Raw genomic sequence first — 26,829 nt, 5'->3', positions numbered from 1 at the left:
TTTAGAAACTGAAAACTCCAGATGTATGGGAGAGACACCAAAAGTCAACTCCACACCCTGAGGTAAACTGGAAAACAAAGGCTGTTGTAAAGTCATTGCCCTGCTTTGTTATGTATTACTTTATAAGTTCAGTAAAGTTTCCTGAGTTGCCTCATCAAACTGCAGGAATAATAAATCTCAAACAAATAGCTGAGAAAGGGATGAGCGTAAACTTTAATCTAAATGACAAACGGATTATTTTGCTTTTTTAAATTAAAAAAACGTCAGCATAATTTCTAAGGTGCATTCGAAACACTGCAGCAGAAACTCCCTGATGACACTTTCCTGCTGAGTTGAGGGAATGCTGGATTATACAAAGGTGGTGTCTTTCCCATCTTGGGATTCCAGCACATAAGTTTAAAACAAAGCATTTGTCCCTCTACCATCATTGTGATTATCTATGCATTATTATTATTATTTGAAATAACTTTACTGAGCAAAACAGATTCCACATTTCCCACAGCATTAACTGCACTCCAAAAATACTTTGTTGACTGTCGAACATTTTAGCATATCCAGAGGTCACAAAAGGCCGTGTGTGTTAACCCACCCTCGACCCCGGGCACAGGGTGTCCGTGTTAACCCACCCCAACCCCGGGCACAGGGCGTCCGTGTTAACCCACCCCAACCCCGGGCAGAGGGCGTCCTTGTTAACCCACCCCGACCCCAGGCACAGGGTGTCCGTGTTAACCCACCCCGACCCCGGGCAGAGGGTGTGCCTGCTAACCCACCCTGAACCTGAACACAGCCTCGGTCAGCCTGTATGTCAATCCACCTTTGGGCCCATGGTTGTTTGGATCATTAAAGATCAGACTTGAGTAGTGAAATGTAACACTTTATTGTCAAGAGGTCATAAAAGATTATAAAATGCCCCAAACTGCAATTACACAGCTGACCTTTGTATATGGCAACATGCTCAAAATAAAACAAAATCCTTAAAAGAAAGGTCTAACTTTACATGACGCTCATTCCTGACGGGAAACACTTCAACGTTTCACATTCCACTGACCTCAGTTCTACATTGTGCCCTTGAGTATCGACTGCCCAAGACCTGTGCTCAGATCAGCACAGCCCAGCCAAGCTCAGAAGCACATTTTTTAGCAGGTTTGCCATTATTAAAACAATGAAAGGAAGGCATCCCAATTAACCGGAATCTTTCTGCCCGCTCATTCCTTGCCTTCTCTTTTTATTCCGTGGAACCCAGATGCGACTCTTGCTGCACCTCAGATATAGATACCCTACACTTTGCTGAGGTGCACCCATACCGACTTCTAGGTGCCTCTTACTGGTCAACCTGCATGACACAGTTACTCCCATCCTCATTCACAGCGGGCTTGGTTTCTCTGAAGGTGGATGACAGAAAGAAAACCACAATTACCAAACAGAAACGCCGGGCGTAGAAAATAAACAAACACTCAAGCCGAATCTCTAGATTCTGGAGTAATATTATGATAGGTAGCTAATATCCATAGAAAGCAAATATCACCACAATATCTAAAAAGGGGCCAAGAAAGAAGTCATGGAATTATGGACCTGTCAGCATTACATCAGTAGTAGGAAAAAAGGTTAGAATCTATTTAGAAGACTAACATTCCATTAGCCTTGCAACTGAATGTTAACTTTTAGTAATGTCGCTACAATAACCTGGGTGCCATTGTATCTATTTAGAAGATGGAATAAATAAAGACTTTGATGATGATCCGATTGGGCGTGGATTTACAAATGGGAAATCATGTTTGGTGAGTTTGTTTGTAAAGTCTTCAAAAAACTAAGTTGATAAAGGAGAGTCGATGGACTTACTATAGGTAAACTTTCAGAAGGTTTTTGATAAAGTCTGTTACAGGAGGATGGTTAGAAAGATTAAAGCACATGGGAGTGGAGATGATATGCTGGCTTGGATTAAAGATTGGCTAACACAGAATACAGAGAAGGAATAAGTGAACCATTCTTGGGTTCACAGATTGTGGGGTACTGCAAGGATCAGCACTCTGGCCCCAGTGGTTCACAATATAGATCAATGATTTGCATGCGGAAACTAAATATAGGATTTATCAATTTGTAAATGATACAAAGCTAAGAAGAAATGTGAGTTGTGAGGAAGATGCAAAGAAATTTCAGGAGGATTTGGATAGGCTTAATGAATAGGCAAGAATATTAGAGATGGGATATTAGCATGAAAAATTAGAGTTATCCACTCTGATATGAGAAACAGACATGCAGAATATTTCTTAAATGGTACAAAGTTGGAAAGTATAGATGTACAATGGCACCTAGGTTATTGTAGAGACATTACTAAAGGTTAACATTCAGGTGCAAGGCTAATGGAATGTTAGTCTTTATTGAAATAGGATTTGACTACAATTGAAGCAATTGTATAGGAGCTTGATTAGACTGCACGTGGAGTACAGTGTGCAGTTTTGGTCCCTTTAATTCAGGAAAGATATTAATCACCAGAGAGGAAGTGCAACAATAGGTTACCAGACTTGTTCTCGGGATGGTGGAACTGTTCAATGATGAGGCATTGAGAAAAGTGGTCTTCCCTTCTCTAGTTACAAAGAATGAGAGGTGATCTCATTGAAACAGAGAAAATACTTAAAAGGGATATCCAGCTAAGATGGTTTCCCCCCCATGGTGGAGTTGAGAACTAAGGGCCACTACTTAAAAATAAAGGGGATGCTACTCGAGTGCAAAATGAGGAAAACTTATTTTACTCAGAGGATTGTTAACCTTTGGAATTCTGTACCACAGAGGGTTGTGGAGACTTAGTCTTTGAGTCTGATTAATATAGAGATTGGTACGTTTCTGCTTACCAGTGGTGTACATAGTTATAGGGTAAAAGGCATTGTAGCATTCAATCAGCCATGTGAATCGTGGGGCAGGTTCAATGGGCTGAATGGCCTTCCTGTTTCTTTGTTCTAAAATAGTATTCTGCAATAAGAACAACTTTATAGATACTACTTGGAATTCAGAAAGGACCACAGAAATTTAAAATTAAACAAATTAAACATTAGTACTTATCTGGCATCTTCTTAAATCAGTTCTATTTGTCTCAATTATACAATGTTTTAGTGAGGTCTACATTCTCACTACTCTCTGGCTAAAGAAATTTCTCCTTACGTTTTAATTGGACTTATTCACAACTATCTTAGAGGCACAATCTGTAGCACTGAGCTCTCCCACAAATGGATACACCTTCTGTATATTCATCTTAAAAAGTCTGTCAATGTTTTAAGGATCTCTCAACTCAGCCTTTTTTTTCCAAACAGAAAGACTACCAGAGTATTCAACCTCTCCTGACAATCATAACTTGTTAATCTTAGTCATTCTTGTCAAACTTTTTATGGCACTTTGTCCAGATGAACAGCAGCTCCTCCAAGTGCAATTCTCTGAACGGTTTCTGCAGGTTTCCATTCCACCACAAGGGGGCACCTCCACAAGTCATGGCTAAAAGGCAGGCAATAAACTGATGGGCAACTTCATAAGAAACATAAAGTCAGAGCTGTATAGCACAGAGAAAGGCCCTTTGGCCCATCAATTCTGCACCAGTGAAAAACAACCACGTGTCTTGGATGCTCTGGTTGCTAAAGCCCTCGTTCATGATGTTGTCAACAGTAGACCAGACTCTCCAGCTCAGCCTCCCACTGTCCAATCTTTTGTGAAATTTAGTCCATCCAAATCTCTGCTGCCTACATTCTAACTCACACCAAGTTTCATCCACCTGCCACGTCTATGGTCACCAACCTAAGCCGGCTCCCAATCTGACAAGGTCCCCAATTCATAATTCTCACCTTGGTGTTCAAATCCCTCAGTGGTCACCATAATGCTGTCACCTCCTCCAGCCCTCAATCCTTCTTGACCTCTGCACCCTCCAATTCTACCTCCTTTTCTCACCAAGTGTCTATACATTGTAGTCCCTGTTCACGCCCTCCACACTCCTTGAACTTGCTCGTCACCAAACCTGATAACTGCCGATTAGGAATCCAAGCTGTTGTTTATGCCATAACACATGTTAATATGGAGGACAATGGATTACGAACTGTAAATGTTCAGATCCCAATGTCATTGACAGGAGAAGTGACTACAAAGGTTTGGGATGGAACCCACGATGTTGACCTTAACAAACTAACCTTCTGAAGGTACAGTGCCTAGACTTGAATGCATTATCTAAAGCATAACTTCCACCCATTTGTGTCTACAGTCGGGAAATTTAAAGGGGAACATATACTATAAGCTACCCCTTGTCTTTCAGAGTCTGCTCATGAGTTTCCTGATCTGTGCACCAGGCCTCAAAACCTCTTAGTTCCTCATCAGTCCCTGGGTACACCTGCTAGCTCCAAAAGTGAAAACAAACAGGTGAACCAGTAAAACTGGCTCATTCTGTTCTTTGTATTACAGAGAGAAGCTCTGGAAGAGGGACTGGAAGTTTATTAAGTCAAAAATCAAATAGGAAACTGCCGTTACTTTTTCTCCACTTGAGCCCTGACTTGCTTAAACTAATTGTACAGTAGTCCCACAGTACCACGGGGATACGTTCCAACACCGACCTCGGAAGCCCAAAATCGCAGATAGTTGCGAACCCATTCATTTCAATGGAAAAACATACCTTCCTGGTCCCTGGTTCTGGAATGTTCCCTGTCATATGTTCGGGCCACAGTAAGCCATGTGTAACTGAAACTGTGGAAACCGATCCGCGGTAGCACAGTGGTTAGCACTGCTGCCTCAAAGCGACAGGGACCCAGGTTCGATTCCAGCCTCGGGCAACTGTCTGTGTGGAGTCTGCACATTGTCCCTGTGTCTGTGTGGGTTTCCTCCGGGTATTCTGGTTTCCTCCCACAATCCAAAGATGTACAGGCTAGGTGAATTGGCCACACTAAATTGCTCGTAGTGTTCAGGGATGTATAGGTTAGGTGAATATAGAGTTATGGGTTTGGGTGTGAGACTCTTCAGAGGGTCGGTGTGGACTTGTTGGGCTGAAGGGCCTGTTTCCATACTGTAGGGATTCTAAGGATACTACGGTCGGCCTGTACTAAAGCCAAGTTTAGGATACTGGAGCATTTGTTTTATTTCTTTATGGAATGTGACCATCCCCAAGTATTTATTTCCCATCCCTAGTTGCCCTTGAGGAGGGTGGTGGGCTCCTCCTTGAACCACTGCACTGCAGTCCATGTATTGTTAGGGAGAGAATTCCAGGATTCTGACCCAGTGACAGTGAAGGAATGGCAATATATTTCCAATTTCAGGCTGGTGAGGGGCTTGGAGGAGAACGTGCAGGTCATGACATGTTACCTTTGTCTTTTTAAATAGTAGGGTTTGTAAGATGCTGTTGAAGGAGCCTCGGTAAACTTCTGCAGTGCATCGTGTAGATGGTACACACTGCAGCTATTGAGCATCAAGGGTGGAGGGAGTGGATGTTTAAGGTGCCAAATAAATGCACTGACAACTCCTGGAGGGTGTCATGCTTCTGGTGTTGTTAGAACTGCACTTATCCAGGCGGGTGGGGGTATTCCTGATGTCAGCCTTTTAGTTGCTGGACAAATCAGGAGGTGAGTTACTCACTGCAAAGTTTCCACCTTCCACTTTCCTCGGCTCAGACACACCCTGCAATGGTATTACATTTCTGAAGTGCCAGCTTTCTCCTTAACAAGTTCAATGTTTCATATCCTACCGTGTTGGGCACTGATCCTGGAGTGCTTTGGTGATGACCCCTTGTTGGTGACAATGGTTCACAAAACTTTTCAGAGTGCTGTAAGAGTTTGGTGCATCTAGACTGATATCTGGCATAGCAGTAAATACCCGCTTGAATCCCTGTGGAGGGAAAAGGGAGGGGGAAGAGAGGCAGATGGCATCTTAGTAAGTCACGGATAGAAAGAGTTGCATTTAAATATATACATCACCTCGGGACATTCCAAAGCACTTTACAGCCACTGAGGTACTTTTGAAGTCACCGTTGCAACGTGAAAAGAACAGCAGCCAATTTGTGCAAAGCAAGATCCCACAAGCATGATCCCATTATAATAGTGACCAGACCATCAGTGTTGGGAGTGCCGCTTCAGGGTTAGGTGTCACACACAGGACACCAAGGAGAACACCCATGCTGCTCTTGGAAATATTTGGCATTGATGAAAAGGCAGATCTAGCTTTTGTTTAATATTGTATCCAAAAGACAGCATCCCTGAGAAGGAGGCATTGAGAGCAAGAGGCTGCATCATTCGAAAATGGAACGTTCTCTCCTTCGCTACAGAGTTTTATTCCACCCCCTCCCCCTCCCAGTCAGATTAATGAGACGAATCATAACTTTGGGGAAAATGTCACTCAGCTCGTCCAACAATTTAATCTAGCCGAGGTTAACACCCGGGATTACAGACAGGAACACAAAGGATCATAGGGAGAAACTCAAAAAAGAAATCGCTAAAATGATCAATAATTACCCCTCCAACCTCAACATTCCAATGCCTTAACACGTGATTGTCAAAATCAGGCTCTGAAAGCCAGCAAATGATCGTTTGAGAGAAAAGACTCCGAATTGTGGAGTACATTTCACACTCTGCTGGTCTTTAGGAATTCTCAGCTGTGGTGTGATTAATGTACGAGCAGTATTCAAAGTTCAGAAGAGCTGGCTAGAATCACCATGGGGAAGCTGGACTGACAGAATGGCCATTGACACAGAAGGATAAAATGGGATTATTAAAATAAATAAAAGGGGAGCAGGGGAGGGTCTTTATAAATTGTGATGGTTTGGAAGATATAAAGGATGACGGAAGCAGATTCAGCAGTAATTTTCAAAACTGGACTTATCCAGGCTTAACCAGACTTGATAAATACTTGAAAAGGAAAAATTGGTCAAGTTGTGGAGCACTAATTGTAACTCTGGTTCAGTCATGGATAAGGTCATCAGACCAGCTGTAGCTGTCTGGAACAAAGAGAGAAAAATCACACAGCATCAGGTTATAATCCAACAGGTTTATTCAGAAGTACTAGCTTTTGGAGTGTTGCTCCTTCATCAGGTAACTAGCTGGCTACCTGACAAAGAAGCAGCGCTCCAAAAGCTTGTACTTTCAAGTAAACCTGTTGAACTATAATCTGGTGTTGTGTGATTTTTAAAGTTTTGTCCAACACTGGCACCTCCACATCATAGAGAATTCAGATAATGTTTGAACAGCCCTTTGATTATCCATTGACTTTGCTTCCAGTGTCCTTCCCCAGTAAAGCCCTGTGGCAGATTCAGCAAACTCACCCGGTTCATTTGGTCAAGAGTTACAAAGCCAGACTCCCAGAAACACTTCAAGAGTTTTACGATTAGGTCAGAGACGTTGCTGCTGGTGGACTCAAGAACCATCACTACAGCCTGCAGAGCAGAGTATTAGAGGTTAACGATGTTACACTGAGGTGGGAACAACACAGAAGGAGCAGGACTGGCACGGAAGGATACAGAGATGTTATTGAAGGGCAGGAATGATACAGAGATACAGGTAGATAATGCCTGGCAGACAACAACATACTGTAGGTATGGAAAAATGCTGGAAATGCTCAGCAGGTCAGGCAGAATCTGCAAAGAAGAAGAAAACAAAAGTTTATTATTCAGGTCAATGGTCTTTCCACAAGTACTGCCTCAGCTACTGTTTAGTGCATGGCCTCTCTTTATTTCAGATTTCCAGTAATCGCGCACCTTGCTTTTGTGGGGACTACAGCAGAGACGGCAGTGAATGTGCATCAGATGAAGAAACAGAGGAGACTTGACGATCCGGTGAGACATACCTCATAGACGAGCTCGTGGTGAAAGTGGGGAACCTCCAGGTTCTGCAGACAGAGCTCGGCTTCAGCACAGTCTGTGGACAGCAGATATTCCTTCAGTAACAGGGTCATCTGGTGAACAGTATGAAGGGTTAATGCTGCTCCAGCTCCTTAACACCAGTGAACGTACAGAGCAGAACTTCCATCAAACACTCCATTCCCCAGCAAAGAAATATGTAGCACCTTTCACAACCTCAGCCCAGCAAAGTATTTCATAGTCAATGAAGTACTTCATCTGGCATGTGGTCACTACTGTGACGTTGAGAACATCATTGCCAATTTGTGCACAGCAAGATCCCACAACATCACCTTCACAGCTAGAACATGACAAGTCCTTGTGTGACTCTAGATGTGGCTGTCCAGGATGTTGGTGAGGCCTCGTTTACAATACTGCATGCAATTCTGGTTGCCCTTCTACGGGAAGGATGATATTAAACTCGAGACGGTGCAGAAAAGATTTACAAAGCTGTTGCTGGGACTGGAGGGTTTGAGCTATAGGGAGAAACTAACTAGGTTGGGGCTCTACACCCTGGAGCATTGGAGGCTGAGGGGTGACCTTATAGAGGTTTATAAAATCATGACAGGGACCAATAGAGTGAATAGCCAAGGTCTTTTTTCCCTGGGGTGGGGGGAGTCCAAAACTAGAGGGCATAGGTTTAGGATGCGAGGGGGAAAATATAAAAAAGGACCAGAGGAGTAAGTTTTTAAACGCAGAGGTTGGTGCATGCTTGGACCGAGCTGCTGGAGGAGGCTGGTACAATTACAACAACATTTAAAAGGCATCTGGATGGGTACATGAATAGGAAGAGTTTGGAGGGCCAAGTGCTGGCAAATGAGACTAGGTCAGATTGGGACACCCAGGGCGCGGACGGGTTGGACTAATGGGTCTGTTTCTATGCTGTACATCTCTACAACTAACCCCACACGACACCCTGGCCCAGACCAAATGCCCCGCATCCACTACGGAACTCCATTGACCAACCCACCCCCCCCCCACCAGCCTCCAGCTCCTGGTCCCTCCATGACCTCTGTCTTACCTCCTTAACAAGCTGCTTGACAGGTCTCAGGCCACCTCCGACCCCCCAGACATTGTCCAACCGCACTCCTCGGTTCATGCTGAGCAGCACTGTGGCCTTGTCCAGTGACACGCTGAAGAGAAAGAGGAACACGAGAGCTCAGTGGGGTCACCGCTAACCTTCCAATCCACCACAGGTCCCCCACCTCCGGTTTTAGCAGAGACTTGTAGCTGTCCACTGGCTTTTCACAATCTGTGCAAATGGATCCCTCAAATACCTTTGCTCCTCAACCATCCCTAAGGATGACAATGTTAACAAATCACTATTAAACTGAACAAACTCCATGTCCTCAACAGGATGCAGAAGCACGGATGGACAGAGAAGGCAAAAAATAGATTTGCAATAATGCAACTAGATAAGAGGTACTGTGATAAGCTCAAAAAAAAAAGAGTAGACAGAGGGAAAGTCGAAGGGCTTAACAGAATAGACAGAGAAGGGTGGTACAGTGGCTCAGTGGTTAGCACTGCTGCCTCACAGCCCCAGGGACCCGGGTTCGATTCCCACCTCCGGCAACTGTGGAGTTTGCACATTCTCCCAGTGTGTGCGTGGGTTTCCTCCGGGTGCTCCGGTTTCCCCTCACAGTCCAAAGATGTGGCAGTTTAGGCGAATTGGCCATGCTAAATTGCCCATAGTGTTCAGATTAGTGTTCTAAGTTCGATACATTAGTCAGGGGAAATGTAGGATAATAGGGAGGATGGGCGAGTTGGCCTCCAGAACATCGGTGTGGACTTGTTGGGCTGAAGGGCTTGTTTCCACAATGTAATGAAAATAAGAGATTGCACATTTAAATCAGTGACAAAGAGGAAATCTTTCTCAAAACATCCCAAGTGTTTAGAATTCTCTTCCATAGACAGCAGTGGAGGCTGGATCAGGAAATCTGGGATCGAGGATTACTGAATTAGGCAGGAAAGTGGGGTTAAGGTCACTTTATCTCAACCATTATCTTATTGAAGGGTCAGAGCAGGCTGGATAGGCCTAGGTGTACACCTGCTTCTATTTCTTATGTTTGTAGTTCTAAGTTAATGTATGAAATGCAATATAATTCATCGAGGGATATGGGCCGGGTGCTGGCAGGTGGGACTAGATTGGGTTGGGATATCTGGTCGGCATGGACGGGTTGGACCGAAGGGTCTGTTTCCATGCTGTACATCTCTATGACTCTAATGACTCTAATTACCTTTGTTCCAGGATATTCTAACTCCTAGAACTGCACCATGAAATTTAAAGTCTGACTTAATTCAATTGGGATGTCACCATGTTAGCAGTCACTCAAGTGTAGGGATGATGTGATTGAACTTTCTACGAGACTCCTCTCCAGATGCAGTAAGGAGAAAGGTTGGCGACTTTTCCAACTCTCAGCTGACTCAAAGTAAATGATCCCGGCCATGGGATTGGGAATGAGACAGTCACTCTGACACAGAAAAGGAGGGAGTGGAGGAGAAGATGGAGAATAACATCTCTATATGTGCTGTACTTAAGCATGCTTCCTCCAGAACAGCACCTTTGGGAAAGACAAGAACAGAAAGGGAGACCCGCTGTCAGCAGATAATTTAGTATCAAGGTCTTACAGATACATGCACTGGCCTGTCTGTACTCACCGAGCCTGCTCACGGTCAACCTTCCCCTTGTAGCTGTCCAGGAAACCGGTGGGTAAGACATGGTCAGCCATGGCACGAGCTATAAACTGGCCCAACATCTGCACACAAACACATCAACCAGGAGAGACACAATGAAGGGAAAGCTTCGAAACAGGCCTTGCCATTTGAACTAACACCGATACACAGTCCTAAGTTAGAACCCACTGTGTCACCATGGCTACATACTCATATGAAATTGTGTTTCCCCACCCCCCCCCCCCCCCCCCCCCCAACCCACCCAGTGTCTTGTCACCATTTTGAGAGGGCACTTCCATCCCAGCCTTATCCACACAATGCCCTTCCTCCAAAGTTGCCTTTGAGGCTGCTTCCAATTGGCAAACAAAGCAGGTTACCCTCAATAATGTCAGCAAAATGTGTGCTGCATCAGGATTCGTGTGCCATTTGATTTTAGGCCAGTGTAGTTTCTCTTCCAAAGGTTGGGCGTGCACATAGGAGAAACTGAGCAGGATGAAGTCATCCTCAGCTACCTTCGATCAGAATTTGATAGGGCGCTGTACCTCTCATAGCATGGTTTTGATCCAAGTGCCAACTGGATTCAAAGGAGCACAGACCAGACTTGGTTAAGCCCAGAAGATTTTCAGACCCACCAAATATGTCAATTCCATTTTCATTGGAATGCTTCCGTGACACTAACCAGAAGTTTCACCATCATTAATACGAAAGCCATAAATCAAAGATGCTGGGGATCATCATCTTTTGACTCAAGTACGTTGCTGTCAAACTTAATATGGAATTCAATTGCATTATGGTTAATTTTTCCCAGATGTTTTACTATGAGATTATGAACTAACCCCACCTCATTATACATACAACTTCTTCCCATTTGGTTACTCAACATATTGTCATGAAAGCATTCTACAAACTAATCGACTTTACCATCTTTACTCATGATTAATAAGTTTGCAGATGGCCCAAAGAGTGGTCAGGGGTTTGACAGTGATGGGGAAGGTGTTAGATTACCGGAAGATGTAAATGGATTGGTTTGATGGGCAGATCAGTAGCAGATGGAACTTAACCCATATGTGAAGTGATGCACTTTGAAAAAAGGAACAAGACAAGGGAACACTCAATGAATGCCAGGCCACTAGGAAGAACAGAAGGATCTTAGGAAGTTTGTCCACGATTCCTGAAGGTGGCAGAGTCAAAACGTGTGGTGCTGGAAAACCACAGCAGGTCAGGCAGCATCTGAGGAGCAGGCAAATCAATGTTTGAGCATAAGCCCTTCATCAGGAATGGGCAGGACAGGTTAACAGGATGTTCAAGGTGGTAAACAGGACACTTGCTTTTACCAGCTAAGGCACAGTTTATAAGAGCAAGGAAATTATATTGGAGCTGTACAGATCTTTAGTTCACCCACAGCTGGAGTACCGTGTGCAGTTCTGGTCACCACACGATGCGAAGGACGCATTTGCAATGGAAGAGGCGCAAAGGATGGAGCAATTCAGCTATGAATGAAGGCTGGAAAAGCTCAGGCTGATTTCTTTGGAACAGGGAAGATTGATTGAGGTGTATGGACAGGGTACATGAAAGGCAGTTGTTCCCAATCACAGGATCAAGCACAAGGGGGCATAATTCTAAAACGAAAGGCGGGTGGGTTTCAAGGAGATGAGAGGAAATGCTTTTTCACCCAGTGGGCGGTGGGAATTTGGAACGGATAGTTGGAGAGGTTTGTACAGGCAGAAACCCTCACCACATTGAGGTAGTATTTAAATATGTACTTGCACTGACAGAGCTATGAGACAGTTCTGGAAAAATTGGGTAAGAATAGTCAGGTTTTAGTTTCAGACTGGTGCAGAGTTCATGGGCTGAAAGATCCTTTTCTATGGACTCAAAGACCTTCTCCCTTTCTACACAGAATTCCTGCTCGCTCCAAAATCCCATTCAGTCCAAATTCCTGACTTCAGTACACCATTTATAAAGCACTCATGTTTTATAAATATCCTCCACGTTTCGCCATGGCCAGCAGTCTCCTTCACCATGTTCCACGGTACAGAGGACAGTGGTCACACCATCCCTCTAGACAATCCCATGTGTAGAACGTCCACCAATTTGAACCCACAGCTGCATGTGGCAAAGGGGAGCGCACCATGTTCCTTGTGAGGATAGAGAGAGAGAGAGAGAGAGAGAGAGAGAGAGAGAGAGAGAGAGAGGAACAAGTCTTTCCCATGTACCTGTGGAGCCTCAGGTGTGTCGAGGACCAGGTCTGGCAGGTCACCCAGCAGCTGGTCGAAAGCGGAGGCCACGTCTTCGCCCGACATCCGCTTGCCCGTCAGGTCGGCCAGGAGGCGAGAGATCAGCTCCCGGTGACTTGCCTTGCCCTCCAGCGCCATGCTGACACACAGGAACGGGAGCTTGCTCCTCTTACTGCCAAGGTTCAACTGAGCCAGGAGGGTCTGCAAAGCAGCGGAACAGAGGCAGTCAATTCCTCACGTGGACTGATAGCAAACAGGCTGTGCCCATTCCCACAGTGCCACCAGATGCCCATCTGCATTTTCTCCTGTCAGGAGCACGACCTGACTTTAATGCAATTTTCTTTAGCCTGTGTCCCACTGAAAATGTTAGGTGAGTTATTCGGGAAGGGTGGGTGCAAAGTAGGTGAGGGAGAAAGAAACTGGATGTGTGACTGAATTACCACAACTTGCATTGGTATAATGCTTTTAAAATGCAGTAAAGCATCTCAAGGCCCTTGTCAGGTGTGACACCAACAAAATTTGACACTAAACCACAGAAGGAGATATTAGGATAGGTAACCGAAGGTTTAGGTTTCAAGGATCAATTTAAAGCAATGAAGAGAGTCAGAGAGGAGAGACTAATCAGAGGGAATTCCAGAGCTCAGGGTCTAAGCAAAAGAAGGCACGACTTCACAATTTTACTGCCATAAAGGCGTGGCTGTAATTTTCAGACTATGCCCCTTTGTCCTCGGCTCCCCAGTCAGCATAAATTTCTCTTTATCTATCCTTTTTGTATCTTCAAATATACCTTGATCAAATCACTTTGTGGCCTTCAAATGTACCAGAAATAACAATATTGATCTTGTCCCATCAAGGCAATTCTTCAAGTTCAGACATCACTCTGGTAAATAATCACTGCATTCACTCCAAAGCCACAATATATCTGTCAGAAGGTGTAGGGTCTGGCATTGCTCACAGTAACTCTGGAAGTGGTCTGAGTCGGGCTTTGTATAGGCAAAGCGAGGCCTTCAACTTTCACTTTTGAGTTCTGTACATATAAAGGCCAGAATTTTGAGCTTTTGTAATTGGCTTACATCACTTTATTGACCTACATAGCCACCCCAAGCCTTTCTGAAGAGATTCAGTGAACTACCATTGCTAGTTTATATTTTACCATTTAAAAAAGGACCTTTTTTTAAAAAAAAAACCAAAGTTAAGCTCTACATTAAAATCCATTTGCTACTGTGTGTTTGTGAAGAAAAAAAAAAGGAGTGGAGAGGGTAAATAAAAAAAGAGGGAAGAGGGAAGAGACAAACAGCCTGAGAAAAAGAAAAGCGAGGGAGACAAAGAAATAAAGGAAAAGATAGGAAGTTAGAAAAAGTAAGACAGTGAGAATAAGATATGGGATAGCGACGGGAATCTTACTTACAGCAACCTCTTTTGTGTCACCATGTTGAAAGTATTCCTGGATTATTGGAGTCACTGCTTTTTCAAACTCATGGTCATCCAGTTCAGGAACAACTGTTTGGTAAACTGTCTCACCCTACAACAACACAAACAGTTATTTCCAGACCTGCAGTGCCTCAACTCACTCGCATGCCAAACAGGGAAACTACCTAACAGAAGGAATGTTAAAATAGAAGGAAGATTATTCATCCTTTTCAGCCTTGACCTGCTTATAAATCATAATTAGGGTTATCTGTACCTCAATTTCTATTCTCTGATCTTTGCTCTACCATATCTGGTGATACAAACTAAGATCTATTTTGTTCAGTCTTGAATACTTCACTCGGAATCCACAGCCTTTCACAGGCAAGAGTTTTCTGTGTATTGAGAGAAAAAGTGCTTTGGGATTCCATTCAGAAATGACTTAGCTCTGACGTTAAGACTGCACTCACTCGTTCTGTTCAAGGGTAGGTACACTTAGACTATTAAACAGGATGAGCTAAAATCAAGGATAACATTTATTTAGCACTTGTTAGGCCGGCTGGACACCTTAAAGCATTTCACAGCCAATGAAGCATTTTTTCGGAGAGGGGTCGATGCTGTAATACAGAAACTTGGAGGACAGCAAAATTCCCTTTAACAGCCATCATCAGCTTACCTGCACTCCTTCCCAATATTGATTGACAGAAATATTGTCCAGGATATTGGGATAACTTGCCAGCTGCTCTTCAAAATATCACTTGAGATACTTTACATCACTCAGATAGTTAGAGAGAGATTCAGGATAACATTTCAGCCAAAAGCAAGGGCCTCTGTCAGCCCTCCTATTTGTTCTCAAGCTCAGATGTTGGACTTGTAACTCAGGCAAGTGTATGACCAACTGAGTCACAGCTGACAGCAGACATGGGGGTTATATAGCATTATATAATATTAAATTGGATTGTTTGGTGGAATCACTCTAGAAAGACAGGGGATGCCTCAAAGAGACTAGCATTTGTAAAGGTAGATTGTGAAGTAGGAACATTGGTTGCTAGTGGAAAGTGAGAAATGTTTCCTTATGATAGATTAGAAGAGATAACTATACCAAATACATACGCAACAAGCAGCAAATAATCTAACTGGTAGTTTATTATCATGTCACATGTCCTCTGAAATGAAGATAAACTCAAAGTGCAACTCTTCAATTTACTTTTTCTGAAGTTACTGTGAAAAGCAAGGATGGTTTCTCCTGGAGAAAGACAAATTCCTACCTAAAGACATTACCTCACAGACACTGCATGTAAATAGTCATACTGTATTTCATTATCCCATTGACTTAGATTAATAAAGTACTAACCAGATATTTTCAATACACCCTTGTTATCAAACTATTACAAACAATTTATGAAATTGTTCCATATCCTTTATCTCTCCTCAGAAGGGCAACAGGCATCTATGAGACATCCCTACAATATTTTCAAACATGGAAATTGATATTAATAGCAATGACTCTCACAGCACCAAGGACCCGGGTTCATTTCCAGCCTCAGGTGACTATGTAAACTTCACAGAGACATTCTTCCTGTGTCTGCGTGGGTTTCCTCCCAGTACTCCGGTTTCCTCCCACAGTCCAAAGATGTGCAGGGTAGGTGAATTGGCCATGCTAAATTGCCAATAGCGTTCCGGGATGTGTAGGTTCGGGGAAATGTAAAGTAATAGAGTAAGGGAATAGTTCTGGATGGGATGCTCTTCGGAGGGTTGGTGTAGACTTGTTGGGCCAAATGGCCTGTTTCCACACTGTAGGGATTCTACGAGGATTCTAAGAATATGCCAAATGTAGTAGTGATGTATAACAACATTGAATTTCTGTACAATGTTCTGGAACCCCCCCACCAGAGAAGTGCGTTCCTCAGAGTATCTATGCAGTCCTTTTAACATTGTAAAGGCCACTTGACTGTGTAAATTTGAGACCAAACCAAGAATACCTGTTTATCATCGTCATAGTTGGGATCACGGATGTCCGGTTGCTCCACATCGTACACCTGAACTGCAGCACCCCAGACACCTTTACCGCCAGCACCTCCTTCAACACACACAAAATCTGCATCAGATCAATCCTCATAATCACGGGAAGCAAGCTGTGCCACTGCCTTAATACCGTGAGAATGACATCGAGTAAGAATATGGCACAGAATTGGGCTCCATGACTCAACCGTGCCTACCTCGGCATTTATGTTCCCTTATCCTTCTCCATCTTAAACTTACATTTTTCTTTTGCTTAAATATATTTTTCATAGACTTTACTGAAGATTTTAAAAACATTATATGATGCAGAGCTGGGCTGAGGAGTGGCAGATGGAGTTCAACCCTGCCAAGTGTGAGGTTGTCCATTTTGGAAGAACAAATAAGAATGCGGAATACAGGGTTAATGGTAGGGTTCTTAGTCAGGTGGAGGAACAGAGGGATCTTGGGGTCTATGTACATAGATCTTTGAAAGTTGCCACTCAGGTGGATAGAGTTTGTAAGAAGGCCTATGGTGTATTATCATTCATTAGCAGAGGGATTGAATTCAAGAGTCGTGAAGTGATGTTGCAGCTGTACAGGACTTTGGTTAGGCCACATTTGGAGTACTGTGCGCAGTTCTGGTCGCCTCACTTTAGGAAAGATGTGGAAGCTTTGGAGAGGGTGCAGAGAAGATTTACCAGGATGTTGCCTGGAATGGAGAGTAGGTCGTACGAGGATAGGTTGAGAGTTCTCGGCCTTTTCTCGTTGGAACGGCGAAGGATGAGGGGTGACTTAATAGAGGTTTATAAGATGATCAGAGGAATAGATAGGGTAGACAGTCAGAAACTTTTTCCCCGGGTACAACAGTGTGTTACAAGGGGACATAAATTTAAGGTGAAGGGTGGAAGGTATAGGGGAGATGTCAGGGGTGGGTTCTTTACCCAGAGAGTGGTGGGGGCATGGAATGTGCTGCCCGTGGGAGTGGTAGAGTCAGAATCATTGGCGACCTTTTAGCGGCATTTGGATAGGTACATGGATGGGTGCTTAATCTAGGTTAGAAGTTCGGCACAACATCGTGGGCCGAAGGGCCTGTTCTGTGCTGTATTGTTCTATGTTCTATGTTCTATTTCCCTTCATTTGCCAAAATTGTCATCTATTTTATTTTCCAAACTTTTATTCTCAGGCCTGCCAATTGACTTTTCTCCAAATTATTAAACCAGATCTTTGTCAGTCTCATGTCCTTCTCGATTACTATCCTAATCAACGTTGTGTTATGGTCACTATACCCTAAATTATTCTCCTTTTTGCACTTCTTATTTGTATTGGTTTGTTCCTATTAACAGATCCAACAGCAAAACACTTCTTGCAGGCTTTCCTAAACACCAGTTAAAGAACAAATTCATTGCCGGGACTCCATCCCCTTAATCCTTTCCAGCCAATTATATTCGGTGTAGTTGAAATCCTCCATGTGCTTTTTAACCATCTCCCTAATTTGCCTTATTCTACCATCTCCTTCCACAGTTCAAATGACCTGTAGGCTACAACGATTAGTGTGATTAATTCTTTTGTTGTAATTTTGTCTTTATTAACAAGGATTGTATTTCTGTCTTGCCAGTAGCTGCACCACTTTTTAAATATGACTGGTATCCCCAATAAATACAGGTACTCCAGCCCTTCTCCTCTGATAGACTGCAACGTTTAATTCGCAATCCTGATTTTTCTGTGGTCGTGATTCAGTGACGAGAAAGTAAGGATTGCAGATGCTGGAGATCAGAGTGTGGCGCTGGAAAAGCACAGCGGGTCAGGCAGCATCCGAGGAGCAGGAGAATCGATACTTCGGGCTTAACGTTTCCTGATGAAGGCTGTATGCCTGAACCGTTGGTTCTCCTGCTCCTCGGATGCTGCCTGACCTGCTGTGTTTTTCCATGATTCAATGACCCCTGACAGATCTATTTCCTCACAATGTGATATTGCCACCAACTCCTGTTTTATTGCAGGTACGGTGTGTACTTTGGATCACAATAACAACACATTTTTAATAGTAGTTTCTTTCACTTTATTTTTGACCATCTTAATGGCACTGTTGCTCTCCAAGTCTATTTATTTGGTGCAATTCATGTCCTCCAAAGGCATCATCCATCCTAATCTAAAAGATTCCCTCCTTCACTGTAATTCAGCCTGCTTTATGTAAACATTGAGGCTTCAGGAAGGGGAAGAATAGCCCCCTCTGGTGGTTCTCTGAGCAGGTGCACCTGACTGTAAGTAAGTTTGAGGCAGTAATGTTCTTAGGACTGGGTCAGAGATGCTAATACTCTCCGGCTTAGCCTGGCCTTTCCCAGAATTAAAGACAAACGTTTGTGGGAGAAGGGCGAGTTTGCCTTTCCTATTCCTCTCTGCCCAGTACATTTTTGGGGGTGAGTCTGGACTCTGGGTTCAATGCTAGAAAATGGGAGTCGCGTGAATAGATAGTTGTTTTTGACTGGCACAGACTCAATGGGCCGAAAAGTCTTTTTCCATGCCATACATCTCTATGACCCGGGCACATATCCACTCTAATAAAACCACAGAATGGGCAGAGGAGGTTCTCAGACTCAGTGCATTGCAGCAACCATCAAAAGCAATTGATGCATTGAATGACTGATGGTGGTAGTTTGGGGGCTGGATAATAGGAGGTGTCAGGTCAGGAGGGAAATATCCCGGAAAATTATCCGACCGTAGATGGCAACCCCAGGCACTGATGAGACTTGACTTATTGCAGTATGACTCACTGTATTTGGGGAGGGGGGAGACCGAATCAGAATCCGTCACTGCACTAGTAGAAGGAAGCCAATATTGAAACAGTTACAAATCCCACATTAACATTGGTTACTGACACATGACTTTTGAGGAGAATCCTTTTAAAAGGGCCCTTCAAAGCAAGTCCATTCCACCATATGAATCCACGTTCATTATCTTTGTGTCCCCCCATTGGGTTCCATACTCCAGCAAGGTCATTGAGGTCTCAGAGAGAATATACCTCAGAGTCTGTCTGATAAGGGGAAATGGAAATCTGAAGACAGATTTACAATCACCCAAGTTTTAACAGCAAGCCGCCTCGCCCAATGCTGCCTGAATTTTCCCACTTACCTTTCTTCGGAAGCCCCCGGCCTTTCCCGGACCGTGATTTCTTGTCTCCCATTTTGCCTTTAGTGCCAGGGGCCTCGATACTGTCGGAGAAGGACTCATGGCTGGAGTCAGAGTCACGTGACGAGCTCTTCCTCAGCTTCCTCTTGGCCTTAGCACTAAGTCGCGCTTTGTGTAACTCCTCCTCCCGGGAGGCTAGAACCCCAGCTCTCGCAGCTTCATTCCCATCCTCAGTCTGAATGCATTCGGCAGCTGCTGCAAACAACAGTAACTCGCATTTATGTAGCATCTTTAACATGACAAACATGGTGCACTGGAATACTATCAAACAGAGTGGTCGTCAGCCAAAGGAGACATTAGGAGAGGTGACAAATACCTGACCTCAGAGATGTGTTTGAAATAATATCTTTAAAAATTACTGTTTTTAATCATAACTTTCACAATCTCAAGATATCTCACTGTGTTTTATGGCAAATTAAGTATTTATAAAAGTGTCTAGATTAGAGTGAAGCTGGAAAAGCACAGCAGGTCAGGCAGCATCCGAGGAGCAGGAAAAAAAATCGACATTTCAGGCAAAAGCCCTTCATACCACACTTTACGTATTTATAAAGTGTGGTCACCGTTATAATCTTAGCAATCAATTTACACATAGTAAGCTCCCACAACAGCAATACGGTAGTGACCAGAGAATCTGTTCCTGCAATGCTGGTTCAGGCCATCGAAGGTGATACCTAAACTTGTGGATGTAGGTTTGCTCACTGAGCTAGAAAACCTTCCAGCTCAATGAGCAAATGTACATCCAGAACCTCAACCTAAGCTACAAACCTCGTCTGAACTCGTTAACCTAAACTTGTCTTCACAACATTGCCACAGGATCTTTTACACCTTGGAGAAGAAAGTATCAGATTAACCTCTCACCCAAATGGCAACACCTTTGTCAGTGCAACATTCCCTCGGTGCTGTAGTGGAGCACTGTAGATTTTGTTGCTCATGTCTCTAGAGTGGGATTTGGGGATTCAGTGGCTGAAGAAGAACTCAAGATTCTGAGGCAACAGATTAAGGTCCCTGACTGACAGATTACAGTGGCAGCAAGTCCCCTTCCTACATCCTGTCATCTCCCCCCTCTGCAGTGCATGTTGAGTTTGCCAATCTCCTGCTGACAGGATCTAAAAAAATTGACCTCAGTGTTAATTTAAAATGAGTTGGAAACACCTCCAGCAGGTACAGTCCAGAGGGACCCCAATCAGCACATTTTAAAGATATACAATTTACGTGACTCTCCTCAGCCAGCACAAAAACAGAAGGTGGATTAGGTCTCTAAGACCATCAAGACTGCTCAGCCACTCAACATAAACTGACTTGCCTAAACTCTACCTTCATTATCCCTAGATACCTCAATTCACTTTGATTCTTCAACATTATCAATCTCTATACATACAATTCACAGCCATCTGTGACTTAAGATTTTTTTAAAAAGTGTAATTTAGTAAATAAAGCACCAGTTTGCACACAGCAAACTGCAATAGGATAACGACAGATACTCAGGTTTTAAATAATGTTGAAGAATGAACAATAGTCAGTGCACATGGGAAAATGCCCTGCTCTACTTCTAATGGTGACTGGGGGCCTTTACAATCACCTGGTCAGAAAAGGTGGTCTTGGTTTAATATCAGAGTCAAAAGCATTGTAGTACCTCACATTCTATTAGAATCTGTCAGCAATTTCTCATATCTTTAGAGTGGGAATCAGATAAGTTCAAAAAGAGTATTTAACATATATCTTGCTCCCACTGTCGGATAAGAAGGAGTGTTTCCATGTGCTTTACAGTCAGAGTACAAGAGAGGGACTATAACACTGTTCAAGAAGGAATTTGAGGAATTCTTCAAAAGCCTAGAGCAAGAAAGCAAAATTGAGAAGGAGAATTCTACAGAGCAAGATACAGTGATGTCAGCCACCAAGTCAAGGTTGAAAACTCCACACTGCAGCACCAGAGAAAGCTGTCATTCTGGATTAAATTCCCAGGTCAGACAGCTGCAAATTCCCATCCACTCCCTTCCCCTCCCCTTCCAGTAGCCAACCCTCTCCTTCCACATCCACACAAGAGCAATTGGCACACTTATCGCACTAGCACCTGACTCTGGCAGGTTTGTCAAATCACGAGAACAAAACAAACAGCCATTAACTATAAAGTCAATGTAATTTGTGCAAAGTGTTGGAGACTGTTTTGATATGATGAATTGCTATCCAAACAATTCTTACAGTCCAGAGGAGGGACAGGCAAGGGGGAGGGGTGTACATTCAATTGAGCTTCAGCCATTTTAACAAGTTTTGGAAACTACTAGGACCAGAGGGCAAAATCTCAGAACACAGGGCCACACATTTAAGATCGAGACGAAGTATTTTTTCTCTTCGACAGTCATGAATCTGTGGAATTCTTCACCACAGAGGGCTGTTGAAGTTGGGTCATTAAGTGTATTCAAAGCTGGCAAACACAGATTTTTAATGAGTAAGAGAGTCAAAGGTTATGGGGATAAGGCAGGAAAATGGAGTTGAGGATCATCAGATTAGCCATGATCTCAATGAATGATGGAATAAATTTGATTGGCTGAATAGCCTACTTCTGCTCCTATGTCTTATGGTCTTACAAGGTTCCTTCTTCCATTTATTATCAGCTGTATTGTCTACCTATTGCAAGAATGAAGTGAGTCTGCACCTCGTTCATAGCATTCCCTAGCTCTAGGTCAGAAGATGCAGAACCCAAAGCCTCAAGCCTCAATCTCGACAGTCCTGGCAGTGAAGATCAGAGTTCTGGCTTGAATTCTGGATTGGCAGCTGGCAGAGGATGTGTCTTTGAAGTATGGCTACAGCACCCCCACCCGCTGTTCTGAGATTGTGGAGATCTATTAAACCATCTCTTCAACTGCCCTGTCTCCCTCCCTTCTTGAACAGAGGCATGGAAGTTTGACATCATAGTCTGTCAAACAGCCCGCAAATCCTTCCACTGTTCACTGAGGGTGAAGTGAGGGGGATACACAACTGATAAAATTGGGGCAAGAACCCTATGTATTTGGGAAGAGAATGGATCATGTTTGGTTTATCTTCAAAGACTGATAATGGCCCTTTACAAAACAAGAATTTAAACAAATTCTTTTCACCACCAACACCCACACCTCCATATACGTTGTGAAAAACAAAAAGATTTGCATTGATATTGTATTATTCACAACCTTAAAAGTCCCACAGCAAAGCATCTAAAGAGGGAGTTTTGAACTGACTTTTCAGAAAAAAAAGAGACAGCAATGCTCAACAAAAAAAAAAGGGCAGGGTGGTCGATCTTATTTGTATGGCCTTTAACAAGGTCCCTCATGCCAGGCTGACACAAAAAGTGAAGTTGCATGGATGAGCTGTTAAACTGGATACAGAACTGGCTTAGTCATAGAAGACAGAGAGTAGCCCTGCGTGGGTGTTTTTCAGCCTTGAGATCTAGGTACGGTGTCAATTAGTTGGGCCCATAGATTTAAGGTAAAAGAGAGCAAGCTTAAAAGGTGATATAAAAGCAAAGTTTTTTTTTAATACTTGGGGTGGTAAGTGCCTGGAATGTGCTACTGGTGAAGGAGGTGGACACAATAGCAACATTCATGTGATAACTGAGACTGCCTCTTTCCACGTCCATCACATCTCCCTACTACACCCTTCTCAGATCATCCGTGCTTTTGCTGTCCAACGCGTTCTTCACTGAGTTCCCACATTCCTGTGAACTGGGAATGGGTTTAGCTCAGACAGCTGGTTCATGGACAGTGTGCTGCATTGGTTCAATTCCCACACCGGCTGAGGTTACCACAAAGGACTGTCCTTCACGTCTCAAGGGGAGGGGTTGAGATGACCTTCAGGTCAAACCACCATCGGTCATTTCTAATAAGAGAGTAGCCCAATGGCAATTTCACCTGCCCCAAAACTAAACTGCTTGTCTCTGTGGTGCATCGTATATCCCACATGCCTTTTACTCCAGTATTTGCAGGCATACATTGCCTCCTGATGTGTTGATTTTTAAATTCTCAATCCTGTTTCGTGAGCTTGCCCCTCCTTGTCTTTAGAATTTCTTCAGGTCTTACAACCCTCTGCAGAATCTATACTGCATCCAAGAAGCCCCTTGGGGAATTTTATTACATTACACATGGTACATAAACATCAGGTGGTGGTGGTGGGAGGTTGCAGAGATACAGAGGGATGACCCCATTGGGCACTCAGTTGTAAATTTTAAAATCAAGGCATTGGTGACTGGAAGTCAGGGTCAGTTAGTGAGTACTGGGTTGCTAGGTGAGCAAGTTAGGACAAACTCAAGTTCATGGAGAGCACCATTGTGTCAACATGATGTGCCCACTGTACACACTGGACAATTACTATGAATCCTATAATGTATGCACAGGGAATAGTAAAGAGGAACTCACATGCAAACTGCAAAATAATCAATATAAATAACTAAGTTGTGATATATGGATAGTGGCTGCATTTTAGATTAGATTAGATTACTAGATTAGATTAGATTACTTACAGTGTGGAAACAGGCCCTTCGGCCCAACAAGTCCACACCGCCCCGCCGAAGCGCAACCCACCCATACCCCTACATTTACATCTACCCCTTACCTAACACTACGGGCAATTTAGCATGGCCAATTCACCTGACCTGCACATCTTTGGACTGTGGGAGGAAACCAGAGCACCCGGAGGAAACCCACGCAGACACGGGGAGAACGTGCAAACTCCATATAGAGAGTCGCCTGAGGCAGGAATTGAACCCGGGTCTCTGGCGCTGTGAGGCAGCAGTGCTAACCACCTCACTGTGAAATCCACTAGCAGCAATCATGAGGCAAAATGGCTGTTCCTGCTGAGTCAATCATTGGTGTCCACTTCTCTTCAAATACCTCCATTGGTCTAGCACAGAAACAGGCCAGGAGTTTCTTTACTCCAACTCAGGATGTGGGCATTACTGGGGAGGCCACCATTTGTTGCATGCCCCTAATTTCCCTTGACCTGAGTGGGCCATTTACATGTTGCTGAGAGTCTGGAGTCACATGTCGGCCAGACCAGCTGAGGACAGCAGATTGCAGTGAACCAGATGAGGTTTTACAACAATTGAGAATGGATTCATGGTTACCATGCCTGAGATGATCTTTGTAACTTCACTTTTGTTAACTGGTCATGAACAGAGGCTAGCTTTCGTTTCCAGACATTTTTTAAAAATCAACTTGTTCAGACATGACACACCTCTGGAGCAAGGTGGGACTTTAATCTAGGGCTGAAAATGTGTTGCTGGAAAAGCGCAGCAGGTCAGGCAGCATCCAAGGAGCAGGAGAATCAACGTTTTGGGCATAAGCCTTTCTTCAGGAATGAGGAAAGTGTGTCCAGCAGGCTAAGATAAAAGGTAGGGAGGAGGGACTTGGGGGAGGGGCGTTGGAAATGCGATAGGTGGAAGGAGGTCAAGGTGAGGGTGATAGGCCGGAGTGGGGTGGGGGCGGAGAGGTCAGGAAGAAGATTGCAGGTTAGGAAGGCGGTGCTGAGTTCGAGGGATTTGACTGAGACAAGGTGGGGGGAGGGGAAATGAGGAAACTGGAGAAATCTGAGTTTTTCCCTTGTGGTTGGAGGGTTCCTAGGCGGAAGATGAGGCGCTCTTCCTCCAACCGTCGTGTTGCTATGGTCTGGCGATGGAGGAGTCCAAGGACCTGCATGTCCTTGGTGGAGTGGGAGAGGGAGTTGAAGTGTTGAGCTATGGGGTGGTTGGGTTGGTTGGTCCGGGTGTCCCAGAGGTGTTCTCTGAAACGTTCCGCAAGTAGGCGGCCTGTCTCCCCAATATAGAGGAGGCCTCAGATTTCTCCAGTTTTTTCATTTCCCCTTCCTCCACCTTGTCTCAGTCAAATCCCTCAAACTCAGCACCGCCTTCCTAACCTGCAATCTTCTTCCTGACCTCTCCGCCCCCACCCCACTCCGGCCTATCACCCTCACCTTGACCTCCCTCCACCTATCGCATTCCCAACGCCCCTCCCCCAAGTCCCTCCTCCCTACCTTTTATCTTAGCCTGCTGGACACACTTTCCTCATTCCTGAAGAAGGGCTGATGCCCGAAACGTCGATTCTCCTGCTCCTCGGATGCTGCCTGACCTGCTGCGCTTTTCCAGCAACACAATTTTAAGCTCTGATCTCCACCATCTGCAGTCCTCACTCTCTCCACTTTAATCTAGGGCCCCTGGCTCAGAGGTAGTGGCCCTACCACTGCCAAACAAGAACCCCTAAAATATTTGCAAAGAGTTTCTCGAATCTTATTACTTTCAGTTAAGTTTCACCAGCTGCTGTTAGCTTGTGTACCCAAGCTGGGGCTCGAGGTGACTAGTCCACCATCTGAGGGGTCACCATCTCCCCTCTCTGCCAAAAGGAAGTATATACAGTTATTTGCCAAAACCCCTCGCACTTTACATTATCGATATTCTGAATCAGTAATTACTGATTAAGAGGTGATAATTTGTAACAGATTAACCTCTCTCTCTCTCTCTCTCTCTATGCAGGAAATAACCAGCACTGGTCTGACCCACAAATTGACAGGGGAAAAGACAGCCAAGTGTTTGACAGCCGGAGGTGGCAACACTGATCTTAATATTCTCTGTTCCTTTGCTAAATCCATCAGTAACCAAACTACTGAGGCAGGGAATCCCAAAAATCCCGTCACCGCTCCAAGGATCCTCCCTCATGTACAAGCCGTTCAGTACTTACTGTCACACCGCGGCTCACGTCTCGACAGAAGTGTTGAACTTTGACGAGTTTACACAAACTTTAATATACCTCCAAGCCAGGGCAATCATTGCGCGGTCTGCAGCAACAACAACACACACACTCTCTCGAAGGCTTGCTGCGCCCTCGCTAACTCTCAAGACCCACACCTTTCAACACCAGGACGGAAAACAGTAGCTCCTCACTGTCAGGAGCTGTAAACACTGAATCAAGAGACAGACAGAATGAGGAAGAGGAGGAGAGGAAACAGCATTCTCAAGACCCCTCCAACTCAAGCCAAATGCTTATTATTGAAATCCCCAGCGTTTTCTCTGCTTTAGAAACTTTCTTCCCTCCCTTTATTTTACCAAATGTACTGCCCAAGCCCTGAATTTCCATTTCTGCAGAATTCCTTCTTACCCAAATGCTGTTTCTCCTCAGACGCCATTGGCTCCTCCAGTCTGCTTTTAAATCCCTCTCTCCAGGCTCCAAATTGCAAAAAACAATCCGGAACCACGCTCAGTCTGGTCTCTGCTTTATTTCACTGAATCTTTCCAGTTGGTCACTTTCAGTTCTCCTTTCCGCCTCCACCTAACTGTGTTTTCCTTCCCCCCTCCCGTCAGCTTTCAAAATAGTGGGAGACTCCAAAACCTGTCCCAAACTCTTCCCCAGTAACTTTTCCAATCACATGACCGTCCAAGGACCGATCCCGATTGGCTCACTTTGTGGGGGCGGGGGCTGAATATTTGAAATCACAAATGTTTGCTTGCTGATTTTTTTTATA

At 44.3% G+C, this 26,829-nt stretch overlaps 1 protein-coding gene across 2 annotated transcripts; it reads right to left on the bottom strand.

The window, feature by feature from the left end:
* Nucleotides 1-858: 858 nt before the first annotated feature.
* LOC140492207 (programmed cell death protein 4-like) lies at nucleotides 859-26,726 on the bottom strand. Of its 2 annotated transcripts, none has more exons than XM_072591092.1 (11): nucleotides 26,466-26,726; nucleotides 19,291-19,542; nucleotides 16,146-16,243; nucleotides 14,165-14,278; nucleotides 12,736-12,957; nucleotides 10,505-10,602; nucleotides 8,868-8,979; nucleotides 7,795-7,902; nucleotides 7,274-7,384; nucleotides 5,705-5,844; nucleotides 859-1,382 (listed from the first exon to the last, which is right to left on the bottom strand). In XM_072591092.1, exons 1-11 carry the CDS (start codon nucleotides 26,491-26,493, stop codon nucleotides 1,322-1,324), a joined length of 1,344 nt encoding a protein of 447 aa, XP_072447193.1. In that variant the 5' UTR covers nucleotides 26,494-26,726; the 3' UTR covers nucleotides 859-1,321. The 2 variants fall into 2 exon arrangements, with proteins under 2 accessions (XP_072447193.1, XP_072447194.1); XM_072591093.1 differs by having other exon boundaries at nucleotides 19,291-19,539.
* Between the last annotated feature and the right edge of the window lie 103 nt (nucleotides 26,727-26,829).

This window comes from Chiloscyllium punctatum, chromosome 20 (genome assembly GCF_047496795.1).
Source record: "Chiloscyllium punctatum isolate Juve2018m chromosome 20, sChiPun1.3, whole genome shotgun sequence".
NCBI classification, from domain to species: domain Eukaryota; kingdom Metazoa; phylum Chordata; class Chondrichthyes; order Orectolobiformes; family Hemiscylliidae; genus Chiloscyllium; species Chiloscyllium punctatum.
The sequence above is the reverse complement of the archived record's forward strand: the minus strand, read 5'-3'. Positions and strand labels throughout refer to the sequence as shown.

Bases quoted from the DNA above. Each gene is read 5' to 3' on its own strand.
- LOC140492207 (XM_072591092.1), bottom strand. From the start codon at position 26,493: ATGGCGTCTGAGGAGAAACAGCATTTGG. The intron at 19,543-26,465 runs GTAAGAAGGAAT...TGTTGTTTGCAG, and splicing joins TGAGGAGAAACAGCATTTGG to CAGCTGCCGAATGCATTCAG. The intron at 16,244-19,290 runs GTAAGTGGGAAA...TGTGTGTTGAAG, and splicing joins CCGGGGGCTTCCGAAGAAAG to GAGGTGCTGGCGGTAAAGGT.